General features: G+C 39.2%; 1 protein-coding gene across 13 annotated transcripts in view; it reads left to right on the top strand.

The window, feature by feature from the left end:
* RYR3 (ryanodine receptor 3) overlaps positions 1–20,133 on the top strand; it is a 564,793-nt gene that overhangs the window by 170,591 nt on the left and 374,069 nt on the right. For all 13 annotated transcript variants that reach the window (XM_075129723.1, XM_075129725.1, XM_075129722.1 and 10 more), the window contains exons 12-16: positions 71–192; positions 7,518–7,686; positions 11,376–11,511; positions 16,833–16,928; positions 18,005–18,123. In XM_075129723.1, the coding sequence (XP_074985824.1) occupies positions 71–192; positions 7,518–7,686; positions 11,376–11,511; positions 16,833–16,928; positions 18,005–18,123 (642 nt within the window). The remainder of the gene's footprint in view (positions 1–70; positions 193–7,517; positions 7,687–11,375; positions 11,512–16,832; positions 16,929–18,004; positions 18,124–20,133) is intronic.

Raw genomic sequence — 20,133 nt, 5'->3', positions numbered from 1 at the left:
CTAATTATAGGCTTTATATTTGCAATTGCACATTTTTCTCCAAACATGATTTTATTTTTACATTTCATAGGTTATATTACACCAAGAAGGACATATGGATGATGGTCTAACATTACAAAGGTGTCAACATGAAGAATCCCAGGCTGCTCGAATCATTCGCAATACTTCCAGCTTATTTAGCCAATTTATAAGGTATATGGCACAGCATTATCTATAGTGGGTTTTATGTAGTTATTTTCAAATATACTGAAATGTTTTAATTTAATTATTTTTAGATTTATAATTAGATCTGGGACCTAGCTTTGCCAGTAATGCCTGTCTCTACAATCAGCCAAACTTGAACAATGAATCCAAACACCATAGAGTGCTGAAAGTTCATATTTGGGTCCAATTCCAGATTCCCAAATTTCATTTGGCCCCATGATTACTGATAGTATGTCCCCATCATATATATTTTTTTAAACATTTTTAAATTTTCTCAAAATGTTTACCATCATGCGCCCTTAATAGGCTGTTTCCAGATGCAGCAGACTGTCTCCCACCAAGAAACAGAGCCTTGAGAGAATGGATGAGCTGTGCACTATGTCTGGAAAGTCTCAGCTCTGTTGGATCAATGAGAGAATTGAATTCCAGAGTCAAGCCTTTTCCACCAAAAATGCCTTAACTTGGTCCCCAAAATGCTCGTATTTAGAGTGTTAACAGAACCATCTTTACTGATCTGAGTTTGTCCCAGCTAAGTGTGGGGAAGGAGTGATTCCCTTATATAGTTAGGACTCAGACCACTTATGACTTTGTAGCTCAGAAATCAACCCCTTGAATTCTATCCAGAAGTGAACTGCATCCCTTTACAAAGTTTGGAGAATAAGTGTTTTATGCTCCCAATGGTCAAACTCCATGAAGTAGGTGGGGCTACATTCTGCATCCTAAAACATCAGACATTCTTCGAGTGCTTGCTCATGTAGGTTCCATTCTAGGCATATGCATGCCCACATGCACAGTCATCGGAGATTTTTGCCTTAGCAGTATCCATAGAGTTGGCTGTGGTGCCCTCTTGAGTGCCATGCTCATGTGCTGGTATATTAGGTGCTGCCGACCCTATGCCCTCTGAGTTCCTTCTGACCACCTAAGACGGTTGGTCAGAGTGCCTCATCTTGAATTGCAAGAGTGTTAGCCGTTCTTAACCGCTATTGTTACCTCCTTTGTATATAGCTGTGCCTCCTCTGTCCAGGTCCTGGGGGACTCCCCAGCTGAGCACCTGTAGGAAAAAGGACAAAGACAAGGGATTTAAATGATGACACCCTTTGTCTTCCTGGTCATCTGCTCAGCCTGGCCCTTCCAGGAACCAAGGAAGCCAGAAACAGGCACTTTGAGGGCACACTCGAGGATGGTGCCCCAGTCACATCCCAGGATCCACCTTCCTACTCTTTCCTCAACTGCCTGCACCCCTTCCGGTCAGCCTGGTTGTGGCTGACCTGGGATCATTGGGTGCTTGACATAATATCTTCAAGCTACACCCTGCAGTTCTTGGCCAACTCTCCCTCCACCCCCCTGCCCCGTCCCTCTTCAGGAACCCTTCTCATGAGTAACTCCTCATCCAGGAGGTAGACAACCTCCTCAGAATGGGGGCAGTAGAGGAGGTCCCTCTCAAGATGAGGGGGAAAGGAGTCTATTACCATTATTTTCTAATCCTGAAAGTGAAAGGAGGCCTCAGACCCATCTTGGACCTGTGACACCTCAACAAGCACCTCAAAAAGTTGAAGTTCCACATGGATTCCCAGGCCACCCTCAACTTGAAGGACGCATATTTCCATTTTTCCAGGACACAACGATTCCTCCTTTTGTGTTGGGCCTGTGCCATTTCCAATTTATGGCACTGCCCTTCAGTCTCTCGTCAGCCCCAAGAGTGTTCACAAACTGCATAGCACTAGTGGCCACTTACCTGCGGCGTTGAGGTGTTCAAATTTGCCCATACCTCAATGACTGGCTAATAAAAGGCCTGGCATCAAATGTGGTGGCATCTCGATCTCAGCACGTAAGGTTGTTGGTCAAGTCACGATCACTCCCTACGCATAAACATCACAGAGCTCAGAGTGGTACGCTTGGCCTGCCAAGCCTTCCTGCCTCACATAAAGAGCAGGATGGTCCAGGTCCTGATGGACAATACAGTGACTGTGTTCTATATCAATGAGCAAGACAGAGCCAGATTGTCAACCCTTTGCAAAGGAGTCCTCAGGATCTTGGACTTCTTTGTTCAACACGCTGTCCATCTCGTAGCCACACACCTCCCCAGGACTAGGAACGCTTTAGCACATCACCTCAGCAGGACCACCTCGTCTCGCCACAAGTGGTCACTCCATCCAGAAGTGGTCAGCATTATCCTCCAGAGGTGGGGGACTCCCCAGGTGGACCTATTCGTGTCCAGGCAGAATAGGAAATGCCATGTTTTCTGCTCATTTTGGGAGATTGACAGAGGCTCCCTTTTGCATGCTTTTCTGCTCCCATGGTCAGGGGCCTTCTGTACACCTTCCCTCCAGTGCTGTTAATTCAGAGTCCTCATGAAGATCAAGCAGAATGGGGCAAAGGTTATCCTCATAGCACCGGGTTGGCTGTGCCAGCACTGGTTCGACACGCTGCTGGAGGACCTCTTGGTGGCTGCTCCATTATAGCTACTGCTCTGGCCAGACCTGCTGTCCCAAAACCACAACAGTCTTCCACATCTGAACCTGGCGGTGCTGCACCTGGCAACTTGGCTGCTGCATGGTTAAATGCGGAGGAGCAGGAGTGCTCGGCTGATGTCCAACAGGTCCTGTTCAGCAGTAGAAAGCCCCCCACCATAGCGACCTATCTGGTCAAATGGAAGCAGTTCACATGTTGGACCTCAAATAAAGGTATTCAGCCCAAGCAGGCCTCTCTGTAGTTAATCCTAGACCACCTTCTGTATCTCAAGCTCCAAGGCCTGTTCCTTTCATCTATTAAGGTCCACTTGGCTGCTATTTCAGCCTTCCATCTTCTGCTTCAGGGCGGGTCGGTTTTCACTCAGGACATGATGGTCAGGTTCCTCAAAGGCCTGGAACATCTCTACCCTCAAGTCTGGCACCCCATCCCTCTGTGGGATCTGAATCTAGTGCCGTCGCACCTCATGGGTCCCCCCTTCAAGCCTCTCGCTTCCTGCTCCCTCCTCCTCCTTTCCCGGAAAATCGTGTTCTTGGTTGCAATAACATCTGCCTGCAGGGTCTTTGAGATTATGGCACTTACCTTGGAACTTCCCTATATGGTCTTCTACAAGAACAAAGTCCAGCTGCAGCCACACCCGGCGTTCCTGCCCATGGTGGTCTCTGTTTCATATGGGCCAGGACGTATACTTACCTGTCTTTTTTCCAAAGCCACATAAATTGGAGGAGTAGCACAGGTTGCATTCCCTAGATGTCAGGAGGGTGCTAGCCTTCTACATTGACAGGACCAAGCCATTCCGCAAGTCGACACAATTATTTGGCACATTGGCCAACAGAATGAAAGGTCGTCCAGTGTCTGTTCAAAGAATTTTTTCTTGGATCACTGCCTGTATTCGCTGCTGCTATGATCAGGCAAAGGTGCCCCCTCCAGCAATTGGAACCGCCCATTCAACCAGGGTGCAAGCCTCTTTGGCAGCTTTCCTAGCCCAAGTGCTGATCCAGCATATCTGCAGGGCAGCCATCTGGTCATCCATCCACACGTTCATGTCCCATTACGCACTATGCAGCAGTCCCGGGATGATGCTGGCTTTGGTAGAGCAATATTGCAAGACCGAGAATTCCAAGCCCACCTCCAAGAATACCGCTTGTGAATCACCTATAATGGAATCAACATGAGCAAGCACTCTGAGGAAAAAATGGTCACCTACCTTTTTGTAACTTGTTCTTCAAGATGTGTTGCTCATGTCCATTCCATTATCTGCCCTCCTGCTGCTCTGTTGGAGTTGCTGGCAAGAAGGAACTAAGAGGGTATAGGGCTGGTGGTGCCTAATATACAAGCGCATGAGCACGGCACTTAAGAGGGCACCACAGCCGACCCTACAGATACCGCTAAGGCAAAAATCTCCAACGACTGTGCACGTAGGAATGCACACACCTAGAATGGAATGGACATGAGCAACACATTTTGAAGAACAACAGTTACAAAAAGGTAGGTAACCATTTTTTCTTCAAGTGTCTACTATGAACACATCATTTTGGCCGTGGTATCTCAAATATTTGTTGATAATTGTATTTATGTCTGCTTCAGAGAGAAGCATGTGTAGTAATTTAACCAACAGGAAATAGGGTGGGGGGAACACATCAGGCTAATCCAATATTAGTTGTAAATTGAGGAATGAACAGGGATCCACATTCATCCCCAAACTATGCAACTAACTAACAAAACCTAATGTATTGGTAACAAAGTAATAGTGTTAACACCATCTCTATCATGGTATCAAGATGCTTCTCCTACCCAGCCAGCATCCCTCCATTGTAGGATCGAGTCTCATCTGTGTTCTGATCTTGTCTAGACACTAGGACATGACAATTTCCCTCTGGTAGATGAGCCATCACTACCATTTGATTCTCTCTGAGAGAAAGAATGAAACCAGTAAAGTGTTGCCCCCATCTAACCTCGTCATAACCTTAGAAAAGTCTACAAAACACTGTGGCATCAGTGGTTGATGACAGTTTTAAGCAAGTCCGCTTGCACATTTGACTTCTGTCCATTGATAGGAGGAGAGCAGCAACTGAGGAGATTAAACGTTGTCTGTGCACTGTAACTGGATTGAAAACCCATGTGAAAGCAGTCAAGGAAATTGGAGATTTCCACATAACACCAGAATATTCCTATCACAACCTTCTCCATAACTTTCTTCATGAAGGGTGGTTAAAAACAGGGCAGTAGTTGGCCTAACTGCTGTACCACGCATGTGAGAGAAGGTAATATTTTCCTTTCCCAAAGAGATATTAATCTCAGCCAATGTTAGAACAAAATTCTCTTATGCTAGATTTTACCAGTCATGAAGACCAAGCATCTAAATTGTAGATTGCAGACAGGGTCCCCACTTCACAAAAAAAATTAAATAAAAATCTTGGACCTCAGTGAACAAAACTGTCAAATTCAGCCAGAGTAGATGTCAGATTTGTCACATTGTCCAATTTTGCTATATCAGAGGTAACTATTTAAGCCAGTATTTAATCAACTGTATCTACAAAGTAGATACTTTTCTCAATGAAAAACATTTAGCTTACTTTTACATTATTCATGCAAATGAATACTTAGCCTAAGTTTTTCAGCTGTCTTGGATTGGGTTTTTTAAAAAAAGTATATGGTGCCAAAAAAGATTTGATCAACTGTGGTGTAGCCAACTTGTTTACTATGGTCTACAGTATTGTTTAGAATCATTGCTGTCAGTTATCAAGTTAGATTAGTTTCAGAGTAGCAGCCGTGTTAGTCTGTATTCGCAAAAAGAAAAGGAGTACTTGTGGCACCTTAGAGACTAACCAATTTATTTGAGCATAGCTCACGAAAGCTTATGCTCAAATAAATTGGTTAGTCTCTAAGGTGCCACAAGTACTCCTTTTCTTTTTGCAAGTTAGATTAGTATTATAAGACTTTAGTTGCCTAATAAAGGTTGAGACTTTAAATGGAATAATTCTGAACTGTCTGTTCCAGTCATAGTTTGGAGTTCAGATACAGAAGCAAAATATGTGCATAGATAAATTTACCCTTTTGGAAGATAGAAATTACTATAATATTTAGATATATGTTGTAGCTGAAAACGTGTTTTAAATCATGAGGCATATTTTTGGTGTGTTGCATTGTGAATCCAGTATGCTACTTCTGCTTTTTCTCTTGTTTTTTTTCCCTCCTTTGAGTAAATTGGTTGTTGTATTACCAACCTTCCAGAATAACATGCTTTAATATTCAGCAACATGTGTATCTTAAAGGAAGTGAAAATACAATCTTCCTTGTGCTGATCTAGATCTGTGTCTTGTGTTCTGGCAAGGTGATTTCTAGGGTGAAAGGGAAGTTTGGATTCTGTGTGCATTAATTTCTAATGACTTTGGGAAAATGTGTAAGAAAAGAGTGAAATTAAGAATCTTGGTGTGCAATTTTGAAAAATCTGGAGGTAGCATAGAGAAGTAATGCAAAGATGGAAATTGAGAACACAAACATTACTAGAGATGGCCTCAAAGCTTTCACGTTTGGATCTATATCTGGATCTGAACTTTCCTCAGCTTGGGGCATGTTAAGTTACTGGATTTTTATTCAGGCCCATCTCTGACAATAACCAAAGCTCATTTGGAAGAACATATTTCATTTGTTCCTTCTTCAGTATATTTAGTGATACAAGGGAACTGTACAGCAAAAGGAGGGGGGAAATCATAGTAATAGAGCTGGAAAATATCAATCTCTTTAACCTAAACAACATTACTGAAAATACTGCTGTCTCTTTCTCCTGCTCCTCTTTTTCTAAGAGATGTTGTAAAAATAGCCACAGCTGCTATATGATGTGTGGAGTAGTTCTGATCAACAATTTTCTATCAAAACTGTTTGATAGAAAATTGGGGGGTTTTCCTATTAACTGAATGTTGTCATGGAGAGTGTATGTGTGCTTTTCTGTCAATTTTGCTGAAAAAAGAAATGGTTTGCATTTTCATTAAAATTTTCTGTGAAGGGGGATTTTCTTTCCAATCAGTTCTACTGTGGAAGTACTATGCTTTATCGTTGTATTTGTCTGATGGTAATTGAAACAATCCTCTGCTTGGAAAATGTGAATACTCAAATTTGAGTGAGGAGAGACTGAGTGGCAGTGTTTTTGACTTATCTTTCCTTCTTCTTGCTCCTAACCCCCCCCCCCATAACATCATATTAACTTGATCCCTTCTCCACACTCTTAGAAAGATACGTCTTTCTTTTTTTTTTTTTGCAAAAATATGAAACTGTATGGCAATATGAGGCTATCCTTGTACCACTATTGATCTATTTGTTACATTCCAATTGACATTTAATGGGAGCAATCTCTATTAGAGAATCCATTACAAAATTAAGAAATAACAGTTTTCTTTATCTTGTTGCTTTCCCTTATCATCTTGTTTACTCGCTTTCTCTCTTCTCTTTTTCATTTTTTTTTCCCCTTCATGTTACACATATGTAAGAGCTAACATTCATAGATTTTAAGGCTAGAAAGGATCACTGTGATCATTTACTCTGACCTCCTGTATAAACCAGGCCATAGGACTTCTCTGAATATCATGATCCAGCTTCAGTCAGGCTTGTTTGTTCACGGAATATCCAATAAACTGTTGTATGAGTTACTGGCAATTCAGGTTAATTGCTGCCTAATGTTACACTTGGGGCACACGTAGCAAGTATTTTATTTTTAGCCATTCCTGGTCATATGTATAAAAGGAACTGCTTTAGATATCAAAAGGCCAATAGGTTGCTATATTAATATTGTAACGTAAATTGTATAGAGAGGTTACTACTGTCAATCTTTCTTTCTCGATTCTTAGTGGAAACAACAGAACAGCAGCACCCATCGCCCTGCCTATTGAGGAGGTACTTGAGACCCTGCAAGACCTGATTACTTATTTCCAGCCTCCAGAAGAAGAACTAGAACATGAAGATAAGCAAAACAAACTTCGCTCACTCAAAAACAGACAAAATTTGTTCAAAGAAGAGGTGAGGGGGGATTATTAGATTGTTTCAGCATATCCTATAACTAGCATTAATAGGAAAACAAAATGTTTGTCTTCCAGAGGCATTAATACTAGGATTTGTGTGTACGTATTTGCTGTGGGTATATGTAGTAAATTGTAAAATCATATGCTACATTGCTGTTAGCATGCACCTTTGACTGCCTCACCTGGTCGCTGTCTACTAATCCATGTCCATTTGTATTTAGTCTAATATTTCATTCTTCTGAGCATCTTCAAACAAGTGTCATTATTAATGAAATCACACTGATACAAAGAAGTTATTTATTCCCTCCCCCCCAAAAAAAATTACACGAGAGGCCCAAGGTGGCTTATGTTAAGTCTTGGACCAATGATGAGTTTAAGGTCTGATAGCTTGCCAACCCCCGAGGGTTAGAAACAAGAGCTTTATACTGCAGAGAAATCCCAGTTTTATGGAAGGGGATACACTACGTAATTCTAACATTGGTAGGCTCTGAGATTATTATAAAGTAATGAAAATGAGTTACAACTACAGGGGACATAAAAGGCAATAAAAAGAGGTTCTTCAATACATTCTAAGCAAGAGAAAGATGAAGGAAAGTATAAGTTCTGTACTTAATGGGGAAGGAGAGCAAAAAAACAGATGAGACAGAGAGACATGTTTAATGCTTTTTATTGCTTCAGTCTTCACTAAAAAGATTAATTGTGACCAGATGCTTAACACAGTTAATATTAACAAGAGGGAAGGCTCTCATGACAGAATAGGGAATGGATAGGTTAAACAATATTTGGATAAGTTAGATGTATTCATGTAGATGGGGCCTGATGAAATTCACCCAAGGTTACTAGCTGAAGCAGTATCTTCACTTTCAGTAATTATTTTCAAGAACTCATGGAGAACAGGTGTGGTCCCTAAGGACTGGAGAAGAGCAAACATAGTACCAATATTCAAAACGGAGGAAAGAAGGAGCTAGGGTGTAGTGGTACTGGAACAATTTTTATAGTGTGGGTGTTGAAGGCAGAAACCATGTATTTGAGTTGTTATTACTACTTTAAGCTCCAGGGGGTGCAGCAGCAACCTCAGCACCCCAAGTTCCGGCACCAGTGCTAGGGTGTTATAGATCAGTCAGCCTAACTTTGATATCCGGAAACATATTTGAATAAATTTTAAATGATCAATTTATTCAAAGCTAAAGGATAAAAAGCTGGTAAGTAATAGCCAACATGGATTTGTCAAGAACAAATCATGCCAAACCAATCTAATTTCCTCCTTTGACAAGGTAACCAGTCTAGTGGGAAAGGGGAAAGCAGTAGATGTGATGTATTTTGACTTCTGTAAGTCACATTCCCAAGTGTCAGTCTCATAACTGAACTAGGAAAACATGATCTAGATAAAATTATTATAAGGTGAGTGCACAGCTGTTTGAAAGACTGTACTCAGAATAGTTCTTAATGGTTCACTGTCATACCGGAAGGGCATATCAAGTTGTGTTCCACAAGGGGTCTGTCCTGGATCTGGTACTATTCAATATTTTCATTAATAACTTGGATAATGGAGTGGAAAATATGTTTATAAAATTTGCAATGGGTTGCGAACACTTTGGAGGACACAATTAGAATTCAAAATGATCTTGATAAACTGGAGAGTTGGTATGAAATCAAAAAGATGAAATTCAGTAAAGACAAGTGCAAAGTACTACACTTAGAAATGAAAAATCAAATGCACAGCTACAAAATGGGGAATAACGCTAGACAGTAGTACTGCAGAAAAAAGATCTGAGGGATTTGGAAAACAAGTGGAATGAGAATCAGTGTGATGCTGCTGCAAAAAAGGCAAATGTAATTTTGGGATGTATTAACAGGAGTGTCAGATGTAAACACAGAGGGTAATTGTTCTTCTCTACTCAACACTAATTAGGCTTCAGCTGGAGTACTGTTTTGGCACCACACTTTAGGAAAGATGGGAACAAACTGGGAATTGTCCACATTAGAGTGACAAATAAGAGTTTTAGAAAAACCTAACTTATGAAGAAAGGTTGAAAAAATGGAGGTTTAGTGTAGGGAAGAGAAGGCCTATGTAGGGCCTGATCAGTCTTTAAATACGTACAGGTTGTTTAAAAAATAAGTAAGGTGATCAATTGTTTCCCATGTCCATTGAGGGTAGGACAAGTAGTAATTGGCTTAGTTTGCAAGCAGGGAGATTTAGGTTAGATACTTTGAGAAACTTTTGTAACTTTCAGGGTAGTTAAGCACTTGAACAGATTACCTAGGGAAGTTCTGGGATCCCTGTCCTTGAAGGTTTATAAGAACAGATCAGACAAACACCTCGCACAGATGATCTAGGTGTACTTATTCCTGCCTTTGCATAGGGGAATGGACTAGATCAGTGGTTCTCAAACTTTTTTTTTTCATGGACCACTTGAAAATTGCTGAGGGTCTTGGTGGACCACTTAGTGATCTTTCCAAATGTTGTTTGTACCATTAGCTAACTATTTTAAAGTTCTTTGGATAAAAGCACTATATAAAAAAAACTTAATAATAATTAACTTTTTTTGTTCTACAAATAAAAGCACACAATTCATATTTTAATATCAGTAGTCTTAACTTTCTAGTGCGATGGATGTGCCCTCTTTCCCCCGCCAAAGCAGCCACAGAGCTGAGGCTGGGAAGGAGGGCTGTCTCTCCCCGGCAGCCACAGCCCTGGAGCTGGGGAAAGTTGCCTCTTTCTCTGGCCGCTGCAGCCCTACACATCCCAAATTCCCTCCCACCCCCTCTTTTCACCCCACTGCCCCCTCCCACCTAATCTCTATTCCCCCCCATGGCCGCCACCTCACCTTACATGTGCATCTTCTCCAGGGTCCAGACACCTAATTAGTGGAGCCACGTCTGTGTGGCTCCACTAATTAGATAGGTGGCCCTTCATTCTCTCGTGTGTGGCCACCCAGGTGTGCACCTTAGAGGGAACTCCACAGACCACCTGAATGGAGCTCGCGGACCACTGGTGGTCCACAGACCACAGTTTGAGAACCTCTGGACTAAATGAGCTCTTGAGGTCCCTTCCAATCCTACATAGCTGTGATTTTATAATATTTTTATGGATAGAAAAATCTATTTTAAGTAATATTTAGAGATGTTTAAAATACATTAGTTTTTCAGTATTATAATAACAGCTACAAATGAATTAGAATATTTATTCAGGCATTTGGACTTGTTTCTCTTGAGACAGTTTTGTTGGCTTATCAAAATTCCAGCCTTTTTCTAATCACCAGGGGTTTTATGGAGTACAAATTCGTAAGTGGTATCAGTTTGTCTGACTGGAATTAGTTGTTTCCATTAATAAAAAAGGAAAGTTCTGCATCTAGAGCTGTTTCTATGTGAGTCAGATTCCATTCACAGAAAATGTAAAGAAGGTCTTTGTAAGATTGTCATGCTCTTTATTCCTTAATGTGTACAGCATTTAGATTAAACTCTCGTGGGCAAACCAACAACAACAAAAAAAGGCTGAATCATCCTCAAAAGAGGATATTTATAGCTTGGATACAGAAAAATGCATGTTCAAAAAACTCTAATTTCAAGCACAATAGTTCCCCATGTGTTTAAAACAATATTGGCTTTTCAGCATGTAGCTCAGCAAATGTGTTAAAATTCAAAGGAATATGTGGATATTTTCCTCTATATCATGTCGTTTTTTAGGGAATGCTGGCACTAGTTTTGAACTGCATCGATCGCTTAAACGTCTACAACAGTGCAGCTCATTTTGCAGGAGTTGCAAGGGAGGAAAGTGGAACAGCATGGAAGGAAATTCTGAATCTCCTTTACAAATTGCTAGGTAAGTTCTCAAGCAGTCCATTGTAGTGTAAGAACTTTTTTTTCCTGTCCCTTGAAAAAGGACTTTTATGTGGGACATATCCTGCCATGTGAACTACATTATTTGTTTAAAAATAAAAAACTGGACACTTTCAGTACAATAGAAAAAACTAGGGCTGTCGATTAATCGCAGTTAACTCATGTGATTAGCTCAAAAAAATTAACTGCAATTAATCGCACTGTTAAACAACAGAACACCAATTGAAATTTAGTAAATATTTTTGGATATTTTTCTACCTTTTCAAATATATTGATTTCTATTACAACACAGAATACAAAGTGTACAGTGTTCACTTTATATTATTATTTTTATTACAAATATTTGCACTGTAAAAAGGATAAAGAAAAGAAATAGTATTTTTCAATTCACATCATACAAGTACTGTAGTGCAATCTCTTTAACGTGAAAGTGTAACTTACAAATGTAGGGTTTTTTGTTACATTACTGCACTCAAAAACAAAAACAATTTAAAACTTTAGAGCCTACGAGTCCACTCAGTCCTACTTCTTGTTCAGCCAATTGCTAAGACAAATAAGTTTGTTTACATTTATGGGAGATACTGCTGCCTGCTTCTTATCTACAATGTCACCTAAAAATGAGAACAGGTGTTCACATGGCACTTTTGTAGCCGGCGTTGCAAGGTATTTACATGCCAGATATGCTGAACATTTGTATGCCCCTTCGTGCTTCGGCCACCATTCCAGAGGACATGCCTCCATGCTGATGACGCTTGTTAAAAAAATAATGCATTAATTAAATTTGTGACTGAACTCCTTGGGGGAGAATTGTGTGTCTCCTGTTCTGTTTTACCTGCATTCTGCCATATATTTCATGTTATAGCAGTCTCGGATGATGACCCAGCACATGTTCATTTTAAGAACACTTTCACGGCAGATTTGACAAAACGCAAAGGAGGTACCAATGTGAGATTTTTTAAAATAGCTATGGCACTTGACCCAAGGTTTAAGAATCTGAAGTGCTGTCCAAAATCTGAGAGGGACAAGGTGTGGAGCATGCTTTCAGAAATCTTAAAAGAGCAACACTCAGATGTGGAAACTACAGAACCCGAACCACCAAAAAAGAAAATCAACCTTCTGCTGGTGGCATCTACTCAGATGATGAAAATGAACATGTGTTGGTCTGCACTGCTTTGGATTGTTATTGAGCAGAACCCATCATCAGCGTGGATGCATGACCTCTGGAATGGTGGTTGAAGCATGAAAGGACATATGAATCTTTAGCGCATCTGGCACGTAAATTTCTTGCTATGCCGGCTACAACAGTGCCATGTGAATGCCTGTTCTGACTTTCAGGTGACATTGTGAACAAAAGCTGGCAGCATTATCTCCTGCAGATTGTAACCAAACTTGTTTGTCTAAGCGATTGGCTGAAGTAGAACTGAGTGGACTCGTAGACGCGAAAGTTTTACGTTGTTTTATTTTTGAATGCAGTTATTTTTTGTACATAATTTTACATTTGTAAATTCAACTTTCATGATAAAGAGATTGCACTACAATACCTGTATTAAATGAATTGAAAAATACTATTTCTTTTGTTTTTTAGAGTGCAAATATTTCTAATAAAATAAATATAAAGTGAGCACTGTACACTTTGTATTCTGTGTTGTAATTGATATCAATCTAATTGAAAATGTAGAAAACATCCAAAACTATTTAAATAAATGGTATTCTGTTATTGTTTAACAGCATGATTAATTGTGCAATTAATCGTGATTTTTTTTTAATCAGGCAATGAATCACGATTAATTTTTTTAATCACTTGACAACCCTAAAAAATCCCTCAGCACCACACCTAGAAAAGTAGAAAAATTTTAAATGCAACACACAGTGCTTGTGTGGTTTATTTATAAAATGTGTTTATGGTGTCCAAGTGGGAGTGAATTATTTTTTTTAAATCAGGAAAATAGGAGAGAATATTCTCATATGTAAGATAAAGATGGGCCTATACCAATATCCAGGATCTAAAGACCATTGCATTTTGGGAAAGTGTGTTTCTGGTTCCAAACCTTATGGCTTAAACCAACCTCTAGCAAACAGACCACTGCAACATGGGTCTGTCAATGCTTCCAGAACCAAACCACCCCTATCTGCCAACAAGTCAGATCTCGATCTCCCTCTCTCTCTCTCTCCCTCTCTCCAGAGTATTAGCTTGCCCACAAGTTAGCATAATCCCTTTTATAAGTTTGTTGCCATCCTTTCATCTGCACAAGACTGTGGCAATTTCAGCCTATGGTGTAGTTGGTTTGCAATGTCTCTGAATAGTCTGATCCAAGATTTGCATGATCTTTGGCAGTTGCTGCAAATGTATGTATCTTGGTTGGGAGCTGCTTGCTTCCTATGTACTCTTTTCTCTTCAAGCTGTAGGAGCCAGCTCTTGTCATGGACTTTGATGCCCGGATGGAGACAATGGCGCCACTTGTTACAATCACTTGCCAAAGTTTCCCATCGGTCAGGATCAATTCCAAATTCCTTCATATCTTGCTTGCATGTGTCTTTATAGTGAAGCTATAAAGCTCATGGACTGCCTTTCAGGTTTTTGTCGATCATCAGCATTAAGAAAACGGTTGTATTAGGACAGGGGTTCCACAAGATCCTTCAATTACCTTAAATGCAAACCAGCTAGAAGTAGCCCAGAATTTCAGTTATTTGGTTCTACAGTGACCACCAACCTCTCACTGAATGAAGAACTAAATGTTCACATAGGAATATAGGAACATAAGAATGGCCCTACTGGGTCAGACCAAAGGTCCATCTAGTCCAGTATCCTGTCTTCCGACAGTGGCCAATGCCAGGTGCTCCAGAGGGAATAAACAGAATAGGTAATCACCAAGTGATTCATCCCCTGTCACCCATTCCCAGCTTCTAGCAAACAGAGATTAGGGACACCATCCCTGCCCATCCTGGCTAATAGCCATTGATGGAACTGTCCTCCATGAAGTTATCTAATTCTTTTTTGAACCCTGTTATAGTCTTGGCTTTCACAACATCCTCAGGCTGCCACCTCCTTTAGCAGACTAACTAAAAGAGCATGGAACAACTCAAAGCTTACCATCAAGACCAAAATGCTTGTGTACCAAGCTTGTGTTCTCAGCACTCTCATGTATGGTGGGGAAACATGGATAACTTACGCTTATCAGGAGAAAAGGTTAAACAGTTTCCACCTACTCTGTTTATGCCACATACTCTACATCAAATGACAATATAAAGTCACCAATGCAGAGGTTCTTCATAGGACATATTTACCAAGTGTGACAGCCCTGCTCAAGGAAAGAGAACTGCACTGGCTGGGCTATCTGAGTAGGTTGGAAGACAGATGCATACCCGAGGACATACTATATGGGGAGCTATCAGAGGGGCGCAAAATAACCAAGCTTTGCTATAAAGACACATGCAAGCTAGATATGAAGGAATTTTAGAACAAGGACTTGCCGTATAGTGTTCTTTTTGATACATTTTTATTTTATTTTTACAAACAAAGCTAGCTCTGGTGAAGAATGATGAGTTAGCTTGTGCCAAAGATTTAGAGCACAGGAAAACAAGGGACAGATGGAGTTTTGGGGAAAGAGAAAATTCATGTTGGAGTGGAAGTGTATGCACCTCAATGAAGTCAATGGCAAACTTCCTATTGATTTCAGTAGGGTAAGGATTTTCATACCTTACATTCAGTCTAATATCACAAATTAGAAAAGAAAGTAGGAAGAGAGCAGAGAAGAAAAGAGCAACCCCAAATTCTTTATTCTTTGTAGCTCTGTAGGACTACTGTACATCTGCGTCTCCCCTGATATCAGTCTGAAATTTTCTTTCTTAAAAAAGAATACTTGCAGTCTTCATCTATTCTGTTGTAATAAGTAACAAAATTATATAACAATTATCCACCTTATAATAAAAATCTTTGATAATCGGCTTCAGTGGGCCAATAATTAGTATGGCTATTTTTATCTTTGTTTGATGGTGTGTTTGCAAATTAGTGAGCTGTTCTGTGGGGGAGGAAATTAAGAGTTAGTTAATTTCAGTTATATTCTGAAAACAATGCAAGTTCTGTGCTGCTGAACAATAATTATCCATTCTATAGCACCTTTTGCTCAGGAGGTGGAGCTAAAGGCCATTTATTTCACTTGGACTTGTTCCTGTACTGCAGCTGCATGGTATTTTCCCTCCTGGAGATATTTGGGGACAACTTTAGAAGACTACAGGCCCCTTGATCATGTGCTGTATTTAATAGCTGAATTTAAGGAAGGTGGTAGTTTGTATAACTAATAATGGACTAGAGCACGGTGGGCAGATTCCCACCTTCCCAAGTGGAAGGGTAGGTGAAATGCCTCCATGATATTTTACATGCCCTCCCATCTGGACCCTACAGGGGCTTCTCTATAAGTATGGGGTCTGTAATGGGGGAAGAGGGAAACCAGATGGGTTGTGGGGAGGATTGAGTAGGCTGGGGGTATACCTAAGCAGGGGTATGCACAGTGTCTAACGTCTGGCCCCAGATAGATTCTCTGGAGAAGATAGTACAGCCCAGGCATATTCTCTTTTCCATGGAACCTCTCCCATGGGTCCCATTATACAAATGGGATTATGGAAGGCGGTTAGAGAGGGTTGAGATAAAGATACTTCAATTGATGGACTAATGGTGTGTTCGGATATAGCAAATACTGTTTTCTAAGTACCACTATTACCAGAGTTCTGCTTTTTCAAATAGACCACTAACAAACCTCAAGTAATGCACAACATTAAGAGTCTGAGATAGATTGTTTTAAGAGTGTATTCATCATTTAAAAGATGTCATGTTTCAAACATTTCAGTTGGGTATGTACATCCCCTAAAAAATGGGAGCAAGATGGGAGGAACAGGTTCTTTATGAATAATAAGTAGTACAGTCAATTAATATTTTCATGGCTGCCTGTTTGGTAGTGTCAGGTGTGATGGCTTAATCAACTAGACTGATACCATCTAATTAATTTCACATAGGCTACTAAGCAGCTATCAAATGGTAACAACATTTCCTGCTGACCTGGGTGGAATTTGGATTAGTAAACTAGATTCCATTACCAGTTTCCTGAGCTAAGTGGTTCAAACAAAATGTAGGTGGTTATCTTACTAATACAAAAATTTCAAATATATTTGGTTCATAGGACAAAGAAAGGATAATTGTGATTTTTGTTTGGTTTATCCTAGAAATTATATTAAAATATTTGTATTCAGCACTGGTTGTTAATATAAGGGTTCAACTATCATCAGTGTTATCAAACCCTTTTTTTCCAGCTGCCCTCATTCGTGGTAACAGAAATAACTGCACCCAGTTTTCCAATAACCTCGACTGGCTAATCAGTAAATTGGATAGACTAGAATCTTCCTCAGGTAAGAGCAATTTTATAAAAATAGGGTGTTGCTATTGATAATTCTATTACATCCTGTAAAAAAGAAAAATTTTGCTTGAAAAATAGTAAGCATCAGAAAACAGCTTTTCTTGCATGAAAATAAAATTAAAGCCCATCTCTCAAGTTAACAAACTGTTCTTTCTTAAGTAAATCTCTCAGATTAACACTCTGTTCCTTTTTTAGCCTGTCATTTTCATCTTCCTTGCCAGAGGATGTTGTGAAGGCCAAGACTATAACAGGGTTCAAAAAAGAACTAGATAAGTTCATGGAGGATAGGTCCATCAATGGCTATTAGCCAGGATGGATCACTTGATAATTACTTGTTCTATTCATTCCCTCTGGGGCACCTGGCATTGGCCACTGTTGGAAAACAGGATACTGGGCTAAATGGACCTTTGGTCTGACCCAGTATGGCCATTCTTATGTTCCAGCCCTCCTCCGCCTTTTCCTTTGAATTTTCTTTTCCTTAATTTCCCTAGTACCATCACAAAGAACCCTGAAATAAATTATTTAATGAGGCCTGGTACAATCGTATGATTCATAGCAGTGCAAAGTGGTACCACTCAACAGCTACCAAAATAATTGCAAATAGCATAGATGCTGTTTGTGGCTCAGTCCCAGCAAATAACAGCAAGAAAATGTTATACATAAAAAACAGCTTTAAAAAAGTTTACAATAACATACAGTCTGTTAGGAAGACTATTTCCTTCAGTGACTAGCTGAAGCGAATTTTGTTTTTTCTGTGTGTTTTTACCAAGATTTATGTCAAGAAAATCATAAATTATAGTTTCAACGTGCATTTTAACTTCCTGTCATAGACAGATTTTTTTTTAAACCAGAGAATTAAATCCAAATGTAAGTCATATCATAGCTGGCCCTTAAAGCCTGTTGAAGATGAGTTCATTCTTTTTAGTCTGGAGATACTGAATAGACTGCAAAAGGGAAGATATGATTACTTTCCCCTTAGGATGTTCTTTTTTCTTTCCCACATTCTTAAATTGTATTCAGTTCTGCAGATTGTTTAATGTAAAAATGATTTTTGTGGCATTCATATAGGTATTCTGGAAGTATTACATTGCATCTTGATTGAAAGTCCAGAGGCTTTAAATTTGATAGCAGAGGAACATATCAAGTCTATTATTTCATTGCTGGATAAACATGGACGCAATCACAAGGTATGATTGAGAAATATAAGACATATTGATAATATCAAGAGTAATTTACAGAAAAAAGTGAATGAGTCTCTATAATGCCACCTATGTGATACATAGTGTCCTTAAATATATTTTAAAAACCCACAGTGAAGAATACCTATTACATTTCTTTGCAAAAACAAAATGAAATATGTGAAATCTATAATTGCTTTTCTGTGTAGAATAAATCAGTGTGTGTAGGAGACTAGGCCTTCAAAACATCCTTTCTATGCATGATCAGCACATTTGTGTCTGTTATAAATATTGATAGGCAACCAAATAATGTGTCAGAATAAATAAAAAGCTACATGTAAATGTAATCTAGGACCTTGAGACTGCAAATTACTCCATATGGGTTCATGAGTCCGCCTGTGTGGAGTAACTTGCAGCCTTGGGGTCCAAGTTCACTGCTGAAGGACTTGCTCTATCGTTTTCATACATCTAAGAAGACAGAGCTCAGTCTTACAAGCCCTTACTCAGATAAGAAGTTCCATTGTCTTTTTTATGTGACTATTCATGTGAGCAAGGATTGGGCTCTGAGACTTGCATAATTTAATTTTTACCATGACCAGGGATCGCATGATATGGAAGGTCATAATCTGATCTCATTTACATCCTAGTGTAAATCCATGGAATTCAATAAATTATTCTGGATTTACACGGGCAAAGTCTGCCCAGAATGAGGAATGATATATTATCATTTATACTTTCAAATATACAAAGGCAGAAATAAGAATATTAAGATAATGTATTTTAAGAAAAAGTAAATGAATATTTAATAAAAGCGCCTTTAAAAAATATACACATCATTTAAAAGGTTTTTACTGTTACCTAAAATCTAACTCTTAAAATGTATTGAATTGGTCTTGCAGATTAATACTATCGCATGGATTGTAAACAAAGTGTCTAGTGAGGTACCACAGAGACCTTTGGTAAATCAGGTTTTATTTAATATCTTAATTAATTATCTACAACAGAGACTGAACAACATGTTAATGAAATTCACAGATGATGCTAAATAGGGAAGAGTTTTGAGCACCAGTGAGGAGAGAGAAATAATCCAAAATGACCTAGAGATATTACAAATAGGAGTAGAACACAACAAAATTCAAGTTGGAAAACTACAATCTATATCTGAAGGGAAAATTTTGAAACACAGCTATGAAGTAGATGAGAGAAAGCTGGAAAGCAATAATACTCAAGAAATAGTGGGAAGCAAAGTAGATAAGGGTATGAAATGTATTGTGGCAGCAAAGGAGGCCAAGAAAATTTGTAGCTGTATCAAGAATGGCATCACATTACACAACAGAGAATAATTCTCTGGTGTGACTGCAGTTGGAATATTACATTCAGTCCTGGGAACTTTAATATCTGGATGATATTGTCAAATTGGAGGATGATTAGAGAAGAGGAACCATGGTGTTTAGTGGGCTCGAACTTTTTACAGAGAAAGATTATAAGAATTAAATATGGCATAGCTTTCTACAATATAGTATACTAAAAATATCAGAAGGTTATAAACTCCATTTAGGAAATATTTAGACCAACACAAGGTGACATAACTAGAAGTATGCAATTAAAATTAAGACAGGGAAAAATTTAGCTGATTATCAGGAAATACTTCCTGTCAGCAAAATCTGTAATACTGTGAAATGGTCTCTTAAGAAACCCCTTCAGTTAGAACATTTAAATGTAGACTGCATAATGAATATTAAAAACACAAAAGGGAACAATTCTGCATTGACAGGAAAGGGGGCTAGATGACCTAACTGGTCTTTTCCATCTATAATGACTATGATTCTGCATCATAGGCTAATTAAAGGATTTTTTTGTTATTCTGGGAACAGTGTTTCATTTGACTGCTAGATTTGAAACTCTGTCTTGTAGTAAGAAATATCAAACAAGGAATCTCATTAACCCAATTTTATCCAAACATGAGGTTTTTAAAACATTCTTTGTGTTTGTCTGGAGTGATATTGATATTCAGGGATG

Source organism: Caretta caretta, chromosome 6 (assembly GCF_965140235.1).
Source record: "Caretta caretta isolate rCarCar2 chromosome 6, rCarCar1.hap1, whole genome shotgun sequence".
Taxonomy (NCBI): Eukaryota; Metazoa; Chordata; order Testudines; family Cheloniidae; genus Caretta; species Caretta caretta.
The sequence above is the reverse complement of the archived record's forward strand: the minus strand, read 5'-3'. Positions and strand labels throughout refer to the sequence as shown.